The sequence below is a fragment of the Elgaria multicarinata genome, chromosome 17 (genome assembly GCF_023053635.1).
Source record: "Elgaria multicarinata webbii isolate HBS135686 ecotype San Diego chromosome 17, rElgMul1.1.pri, whole genome shotgun sequence".
NCBI lineage: Eukaryota > Metazoa > Chordata > Lepidosauria > Squamata > Anguidae > Elgaria > Elgaria multicarinata.
The window spans coordinates 25,972,501-25,981,687 of NC_086187.1; the positions used below are offsets into that span (position 1 = coordinate 25,972,501).

General features: G+C 50.5%; 1 protein-coding gene across 1 annotated transcript; it reads right to left on the reverse strand.

Moving 5' to 3' along the window:
- Nucleotides 1-1,544: 1,544 nt before the first annotated feature.
- Nucleotides 1,545-8,111, reverse strand: UNCX (UNC homeobox). The gene is made up of 4 exons (XM_063143494.1): nucleotides 7,844-8,111; nucleotides 5,951-6,126; nucleotides 1,806-2,690; nucleotides 1,545-1,709 (listed from the first exon to the last, which is right to left on the reverse strand). Exons 1-4 carry the CDS (start codon nucleotides 8,109-8,111, stop codon nucleotides 1,545-1,547), a joined length of 1,494 nt encoding a protein of 497 aa, XP_062999564.1.
- Nucleotides 8,112-9,187: the final 1,076 nt, after the last annotated feature.

A 9,187-nucleotide genomic window follows, 5' to 3' on the forward strand; every position in this document is an offset into this window, starting at 1 on the left:
CGTTCGCCTTTTGTTAAAAAAAAATGAAAGAAAGAAAGACGTGGGGGGGGGGGAGAGGGCGCATTTGCTGCGGCTGTCCTATTACGGGCGACACATGATCAATAGTCTGATAACGCAGCAACATCAATATAAGCGACAGAACAATGAGAGATATCATTGAACATCTATCTTAATATAGCCAGCTACAAGAGGGCTGACAAAGAGGAAAGGGGGGGGGCGGGAGAGAAGGAAGGAGGGAGTGAATGGGGAGGGGGAGGGGGGGCGGAGGACCTCATGAAAATTCCGCCCCACGTATTCCCATCTCCGATCCAATATGCACACACACTCCCCCAGCTGCTAAGGCTATTATTTTCCAATTTCAATTTGACACCCCAGCCTTTCATGCTAATTCTATTATTGTAGGAAGTTTATGTGATTTCATATCACTAGAAATCGGTAATGTATAATAACCCTTTGGGCAAGGAAACCGAAGCCCGCATCCGCCACCGGGAAAATAATTACTTTCATATCAAAACGCACCAGGAGCTGGCCAGCTTCTTATAGCCTGAAGCTCCTAACCTCATGTGGGGGGGGGGGGGAGTTTAAGGGGGGAGCGATGGGGAACAGGAGGGGCGAAAAAGAGGGGGAGGCGATTAAATGAATACATTTGTTAAGCAATAAACACACATGGAAACCCTAAAGATTAAGGGGAGACAGAGGTTGCGTGTTGGCCGGGTTAAAAATTAAATTAAATTAAAGGACAAACCCAAACTCACCCACTTTTCGACTACTTTTAAAAAAAAACAAAGTCAGTCAAAGATTTATTGCTTAACAATTAGGTTATTGCTACAAGACTTTTTTTAAGGATTGAAAAAGAATCTTGTAGTAATAAGCTTTTTTGTTTGTTTTTAAGAATTGGAGAGAGAGAGAAAGTGCCAAGGAAGAAAAAGCCGGGTTGATATTATTTTTTTTAGAGAGGTTTTTATTTATCAAAAGAAATGTTTTTACATATATAAATATCTTTAAACATTTTTGCATTTTACAAGGTTTGAGGATTCGCTGTTGTCTTTTTGTTTTGTTTTACAGTTTGTGTCCACATCAAGTTCCAGCTCCTGCTAATGCCAACCGTACTTTTACCCTCCCCCTCCCCACGCCTGCCCGCATCTTTTTGAAAAGAAAAGAAAAATTAAAAATGGATCACCTGATTTTGAATGGGACTAGATTATAGATCCGGAGTGTGGCGGTGGGGTGCGGGGTGGGGGGGAGGGAGGTGGAGTAAAGAGAGGGGAAATAAAGGAATAACGGAGGGGGGAACCTATTTAAAATATATATATGTAATAAACAGGAGGCAGGAACTCTGGCTTGGGTGTCTGTCGGAGAGGTTGGGGGAACTTTGGGAATGTCAGAAGTTTAGATTGAGAAGTTCGGAAGCGCGCGCGCTCTCGCTCTGTCTGTCTCTCCCTCCCTCCCTGCAAGGACTCTAGTACAGAATTATTGTTTTCTCTCCCTTTGCGGCCCCCCCCTCGCCCATCTCCCCCGGTCCCCAAACTCCCCCTGTTATTGGTCTAATCCATATCCACTTCCTCACAGTCTAAATTGCTGGTCTCTGCTGGACAGTTTGGCTCCGTGCGGCAATCCGAATTGTCTCTGGATTGACAAGCGTCTTTCGCGGGGGACTTTGGTTGCGCCGCGGCGTTGCTGCTGCTGCTGCTGCTGCTGCTACTGTCCGCCTGGGAGGAAGAATCGCAGTAGGGGGGAGGCGGCGGCGGCGGCGGCGGGGGCGCACCGGAGGCGGCGGAGGAGGAGGAGGAGGAGGAGGAGCAGGCGGCCGGCGGGGAAGAGGCGGCGGCGGCGGCCTTGTCCGAGGGCGCGCCGCAGCAGCGGCCGGCGGTGCTGCTGCTCTTGGGGGGCGCCGGGTCCGGGCTGGGGTTGGCAGCAGGCAGCGGGGAGCCCCGGTGCGGCGGCTCCTGGCCCGGGGGGCTCTTGAGGGCCGCCTGGGGCACGATGAAGCCCAGCGGCTGCGTGATGGGGTAGAGCAAGAAGTGGCCCTTGCCCAGCAGCGTGCGCGCCGCGGCCGCCGTCGGAGCGCCGCACGGCGCCAGGGCCTGCGGGAAGTCCAGCGGGGCTTTCCGGCGGGGCGGCGAGTCCGACAGCAGGCTCTCCACGCTGAACGGGTTGAGCTTGGGGAAGCCCGGGCCGCCGGGAGGGGGAGCCGGCGCCGACGCCGTCGAGGCTGACGCGCTGCCGCCGCCGCACTCGGGCATGGAGTCGTCCTTGGAGGCGCAGCGGGGGCCGCCGGTGCCGGTGCTGCTGCAGGCGCCGCGGCTGGCGTAGAAGGCCGAGGCGGAGAGGTCGCCGCCGCCGCCGGCGCCGGGCAGGGCCGGGTGGTGGGAGCCGCCGGGCGCCTTGCAGCCGTCGGGCGGGTCCGGGGAGAGGCCGCCGCCGCCGCCGTCGCTGTCCGAGCTCTGGGTGCTGCTGTTGACCGAGAGGCCGCTGGGCGAGTGCAGGTTGCGGCCTTGGCTCTTGAGCAGCTTCTTCTCGTGTTTGCGCTTCTTCTTCTCCATCTTCTCCAGCTCCTTGCGCGCGATCTCCTCCGGGTCCATGGGCTCCCCGCTGCACGTCGTCGGGTGCGAGTTGTGCGCCGGCCGGCCGGGGCCCTTCTTGGTGTTCTCTTTCTTCCTCCATTTGGCCCGGCGGTTTTGGAACCAAACCTGCGCGCACACACACACACACACACCGGACAAGGAGAAGCAATTAACAGCCGTGGCGTTCCCCCACCCCCCCTCCAACCCCCACCCCGCCCCGCAAAGCCCCCAGGGCGAAGGATCAGGGCGGCTGGAGGGGGAGGGACGCCAGATTCCCCCCTCCCTCCCCACCCACTCCATCCACCCCGCCGCACCTTCCTATGTTTTCGTTTGGGTGCGGAGCGGTCTTAAAAAATAAAATAAAATGAGGAGTTGGAGGAGGAGGGTGTTGATGGTGGAAGGAAGGCTGGACCCTTTTTTCGGGCACAACCACCCCCGAAAGACAGAGAAATAATTCCCATTGGGGGGAGAAGGGCGAGAGGAAGCGGCTCTTCAGAACCAAAGTTCGGACAGAGAGAGATTTTTCTCCCTCCTCAGTGGATTCTCTCCTACGATGCGGTTACGAGAGGGGGGGTGGAAATGCCCAAGCTGGATTCCCCCCCCCAAGGGCGCTTGCACCCAGTCACGCAGAGAGAAGATCCCTCCACCTCTGTCACGTTCAGATGACATGCATCTGCAGCAACGTGTTTGTTCATTTGATTGTTTTGCTGTTGTTCCAAATGAAAATGTTTCTATGGGCCACCAGGTAGGCGACATTCGGTTGGCGGTGCTCCGAGAGAGACCGAGAGGGGGAGTCTTGAGTTTTAAAAAACCAGAATCAGGTTTATGGTTTTTAAAAAAATCACAAACAGATTTGATTTTAAAAATCATAATCTGAAGATATTTTTTTTAAAAAAAAAGAAAGAAAGGAAAAATAAGTTTGACTAAGGAATTGGGGAGGGGGGCGCTATGGATAAGACCAAACTTGACAACTTTGTGCCAGTCAGGTATGTTGAAGAGGAAGAGTCCAGGCTTCTCTCTCACCCCATTTGTACTCAAACACACACACACACACACACACACACACACACACGGAGTCACACAATCTCCCCTGTCCCTTTTGGAAAGGAATTTTTTACTCCTTCTGCTCCAAAACGAAGGAAGAAACAGCAATACTTCGAATTTACTACACGTGTTCTCTCATCACACCGACACACAAAATACCTGTATACTTTCTCGGATTCTCATTATTGTAGGGGGGGGGGCGGGGAGAAGCAGGAGAAAGCAGAGGAAACAAAGACCCTAACTTGAGTGCTGTGAAATTGACGAACGCCTGGGATCAAGATCTGACCCTACGGAAAGTCAAATGTCCACCAGAGCTAGGAGGGGGATCCCCAACGTCACACTACGCACAAGTTGTTTGTTTGTTTGTTTTAAAGGCACCCACCCACCATTTTCCTCTGTAATTTTCCCCATCCTAAATATACTGGCCGGTGAGAAGGGGTTGGCAGAGCGATACCTACAACTCAGCCAGGTTTGAGCAAATATCTGCATTTCAAGAAACAAGAAGCCTTAACTACGATGGAAAACAGAACATAAAAAAGAGGGGAAGGTCCACACTAAGTAACAAATTTAAATAATCACCAAATCAACATTTACTTACAAGTCAATAAATGCAAATAATAATAATAATAATAATAATAATAATAATAATAATAATAATAATAATTCCTTTGACCATTTTTCCACCTCTCACTCCTCTTAGCTATCATTACAGGGGAATCAAATAAACCATTTTATTTTATTTTTAAACCCGTTTTCAAAGACAAAGTGTGAGTCAGGGATTTCTTTTGGAGACGGAGTAAATCCGTGTTAAAGCGGTTTGGTTAGTTTGTTTTTTAAGAGGAACTGGGGGAATGAAGCAACCAACGGCCCCCATTATGTTATGTTATATTATATTATATTATATTACACACACACACAAGATTATTTGCTTGTGCTGCTGGTATGTATATTGTAATTCTTCCTCTTTTTTTGGTGGCGGCTCCATCAGCCACTTGCCAGTAAGAATTACTCATTATCGTATTAGAGAGAAATTGAGGGTCTTGAGTTCATTCAACAGCCTCAGAACAAATTGGATAAAAGGATTTCGAAACAGAAGAGGTCAGGAGGGGGGGAGAGAGAGGTTGAAGGGAAGTATTCTGTAAATACACCTTTTAGACAATACCAGTGCAGATTAATAAGATCCATTAATGTCATTAGTCCCTGCCTTCGGGAGAAACAACTTTATACTTTTTGTTGTTGTTGTTTTGTGGGGGAGGTTGCTTTGATCACAGGCTCGTGGGAGTTTATTTTGCAAACACCCCACCCAATGATCCTCTGTGCTTGGTTTGACAAGGGCCAGGCAGCATATTTTACAAGCATGAGAAAAGTTTGTAAGGGGACTGTGGTTAGGGTTAGTTCAGAATTAACGGGGGGGGGGGCAACTGGATTTGCACTTGGTTACTGATAACCCCTTTAGAAACCATAAAATTGAGATTATTTTTAAATACTAATTTGAAGTGTGTGTGTGGGGGGGGGGGAGAGATTTCCCCACTGCCACCACCAACCTCAAGTAAACAAAGAAGAATGAAAACAAGGTAGAATTGTATCCTGCTGAAATCAATGCTGAAATCCATGTTGTTCAAAATGGAGCTACAGAATAAACTTGTGTCTATGGGAAAATGGCATATACACATAGGTTCTCATTCTTTCTCTCTCTCTCTCTCTCTATATATATATATATACATATATCATATACATACATACACGCACACACACACACACACACATATATATATATATATATATATATATATATATATCATCATTCTATCTGCTTTGACGCTCCATCTTCACCTTAAAATCCTCCCCCATATGTCCCAGGGGTTAAGCAGCAAAGTTGAATGTACACATCCCATATCAGGACTGTTATCTGGAAAATATGCCATGCTACCTAGCTTCAAGCACTTTTGCGGAGTTTGGAAGGTGGGGAAATAGAAGCGAGATAAGAAATCACCCCACTAACTTAAAAAGTAACTGGAAAGTAGAGATATTCATCCCCAAACACATGCACACAACGTTGGTGGAAATTAAAAAGCCGGGGTTGGAGTGGGGCGGGCGGAGATGTGACAAGATTAAATCCACATTACAGTAAATACCACTTTGGGGTTCAGGGCAGAAAGAGGGGAGAATTTGGCAAATATTCCCTGGCCCTTCTTCTAAAATGGCTTTCCCAAAGGTAGCCCCAGTTAAGCACACGTGTCTAACTCTTTCACATGACCCAAACATTCCGGAGTGTGTCTTCGGTGGGGGAGGGGAGGAGGAGAGAGAGAGAGAGAGAGATGAGGAAACCCGTTCCTTTTTACCTGTACTCTGGATTCCACCAGGTCGAGCCTCAACGCCAGCGCCTCTCTCATAAACACGTCCGGATAGTGGCTTTCATTAAAAGCTTTCTCTAACTCTTCCAGTTGCCAGCCAGTAAAATTCGTGCGGGTCCGTCGCCTTTTACAACCGGGGCTTTCCTTGTCGGGGTCGATAGAGTCTGAAAAAGTGGGGGAAGACAGTCAAAGACATGGACCAGAACCCTAATGACCAGTTCAGCCCAGTTGGAAAAGACTCGCCTTCAACTCCAAAAACACCGGATTCATAACAAATTTAAATCCCCATCATTTCAATGCGTCTGCTCTAAAATATACGTTGGATTTCATCCTGGGATAGCAGCAGACTTCAAAACCTAACCATGGTGATGGAATAATCTGGATTTTTATTCCGCCTACATCTCTTCCATCTAAACAGCCTTACTTGGAAGATAATCCCACTGATTTTGATAGAATTTATTTCCCAATTAGTGCCTTTAGGGTGGCCATGAATTAGTTCGAAGGTGTTAAATAAATGGAATATATAATTTAAACCCCTGAGATGAAGCAAGGTGTTGTTTCCCTAGATTAACTTGTTTAGAAGAACAGGGACAGATGAGGACTTTAAATATTGTTTCTGATTTCGAAGGTAGACTCGCTTGCTGTATTCATTGTTTGGGGGGTTCATGTGCGTGGGGGGTGATATTTGACACGTGTCTTACCCCCCCTTCTTTTCATGCAAGGCTCAAAGTGGCTTTTCCAGAACAAAATTGCACAATAAAAAGAATACACTTCTCATCTGGGAGATCAAAAATAAAAAGGGGACTCAGTTCTGTGCAGAACTTAACTTTTGGAATAAACACAGGGAAATAATTTGGAATTTTTTGAAAAAAAATAAGGACCATCTGAGAACTTTCTTTCCTAGGATAGGACAGGAAGAGTCTTTGAAAATGCTGTTTTTCTGTGCTCACTAATCGTTTGTTGCCTTCAGGGTTTTCTGTTTGGGCTACCCAGGCCACCAAACTAATAGCCCAACACCAAAAGTCAGGTGTTCAGAACTGGGCAGGAATGTTCTACCTCCCTTATTTCAGAATGCGGAGATAGAATTTTAAAGAGGTTGTGCCATTGTTATCTTAAACCCTTTATATTAGATATATTCTAATAGAGAGGGTGCTTCATGCAAATCCAAGTTTTTTTATATACATTTTCCAGGCGTGGTTAGAAATATATATATATTTTAAAGAAGTGCCAAGTCCATCCCGTGGAAACTGAGAAGGGGGAGCGTCCATTCGCAGTCGGAAACGGCTTTTGTCCGCCATCCCATCGCTGGCCAGTTTCACAAACCCTCAACCAACACTTTCTCTCTCTCCCGCCCGGCGACTTTGGCATCGATCATTTCTTTTTAACCGCTTGAAAAATTAAAACAAAGCCAACACCAACGCCAGACGTCCCTGCCTCGATGGGGAAAGAAACCAGCGTCGGAAACGAGAAAGCGCGGAGCAGCCCGGCGCCTCGCTGGCGAAGCACCGCAGGTCGGGCTGTTCTCCGCCAAGGGCGAGCGGACCGGGTCTTCCCATCCGGTGTAGGCGCTCTTGGGTTGAAATCGGGGGGGGGGAGGGGTGTTATTTTCTTTTTTAAAAAAAAAAGGAAGGAAGGAAGGAAGGAAGAAAGAAATCCAGCCCTGACCGCTGGTTCACCCTGGCTCCTGTTTAGTCTGGCGCGTCGGGCCCGGGGACCACCCCCCCCCCCATTCCCAGCGAAGCCCACCTGAAACACTGGTCGGATTTGTGCGCTGGATGGAGATGATGCAGGAGGAAGAGGAGGAGGAGGAGGAGGAGGAGGGAGAGGAAGGCTGGAGGTCCGGGAAGCAGCCCGGGAGGGCTCAGCTCAGCAGGAACTTACCGGAGAGCTTGAAGGCCTGCCCGTCCCCGCCGACGCCGCAGCCCGAAGGGATGAGCGGGGTCGGGTTGACCACCGAGGCGGCGCACGAGCCGTTGAGTAATCCGTCGATGGAGAAGGGCACCGAGGCGGCGGCGGCGGCAGCGGCGGCGGCGGACTGCAGCTGGTGTCCGGCCAGCTCGTAGACGTGGTGGTGGCCGAGCGGGTAAGGGAAGCCCACCATGCCCCCGAACTGGGCGTGCGGGTGCTCCAGGATGCGGCTGTCCATCATGGAGGGGGCGGCCGCGGCGGGCGGAGGCCGGGCCGGGGCTCACGGGCGCCTCTTAGCGCAGCTGCTGCTGCTGCTGCTGCTGGTGGTGGGGCTGGCGCTGGGGCTGGCGCGGCGGCAGCAGTAGCGGCAGCCGCCGCCGCCACCACCCCCGCCGCCGCCGGAGGAGCAGCAGCGCCGCCGCAGCAGCCGCCGCGGTGGTGGCGGCAGCGGCAGCCGCGGCGCGAGCGAGGGAGCCGCGGCGCGGGCGAGGGCGCATGCTGCAAGGCGCCCGGGCGCTTTAACTTTATCAACATCAGCCTTCCCCATAATTAGGCTCAGGCCCGGGGAATTTGGGACCAATAAGAAACGTTAATCGGCCCTGACGTCAGAGACGTGCCGGGGCGGTGGGGGAGCCAAACGTTTTCCATATCGATTGCTAATTATACCTGACATCCACCCTCAATAAACAATATCAAAGCTGTCACAACAAGACAAGGAGGAGAAAGGAGGGGAGGGGGGGAGCGGAGGGGAGGGGGGTCTCTCTCTTTCATAAGAACTCCAGCCCCAGGAGTAAGGGGGGGGAGCTGCCTAGGCCAACAAGGAGGAAAAGGAATAAGAGGGGGGGAGGAGAGAGAGGAGGGGGAACAAGAGAAGAACTTAGAGGTCTGATTGATACCCAGTTAAATACTCAAAAGCAACCAGAGTTACGCGCGCCTCGCCCCCCCCCCCCGCCCCCTTCCAAATCACTAATAGATTTCCCTTTAAAACATTCGCTGGTGTGTTGTGGAAAGAGGGATTCTTTTTCTTTCTTTCTTCCCCCCCCCCCCTCTCTCCTCCTCCCTCGTCTCCTCCCCGCCCCTCGTTTCCTCCTCCTCCCCCCCTCCCCGTCTTCTTCTCCGTCTACACCAGAAACGTTTCGACTCCTCTGAACCTTTAAAGTGATGTTGCTCCAATTACAGGGAGACATTGAGCGGCAAATAGACTGATCCAATAATAGGAGATTCATCATCCTCTCTTTCCAGGGCTGTCACAATGAATTTAAAACTACAACCCTTTTCATCTCCTCTCAGGCTTCTCTACCAGGGAAAGGGGGGGGA

Coding starts and splice junctions, on each gene's coding strand:
- UNCX (XM_063143494.1), bottom strand. CDS start 8,111: ATGATGGACAGCCGCATCCTGGAGCACCCGCACGCCCAGTTCGGGGGC. Junction 6,127..7,843: donor GCAGGCCTTCAAGCTCTCCG/GTAAGTTCCTGC, acceptor CCACTTTTTCAG/ACTCTATCGACCCCGACAAG. Junction 2,691..5,950: donor TGGTGGAATCCAGAGTACAG/GTAAAAAGGAAC, acceptor GTGTGCGCGCAG/GTTTGGTTCCAAAACCGCCG.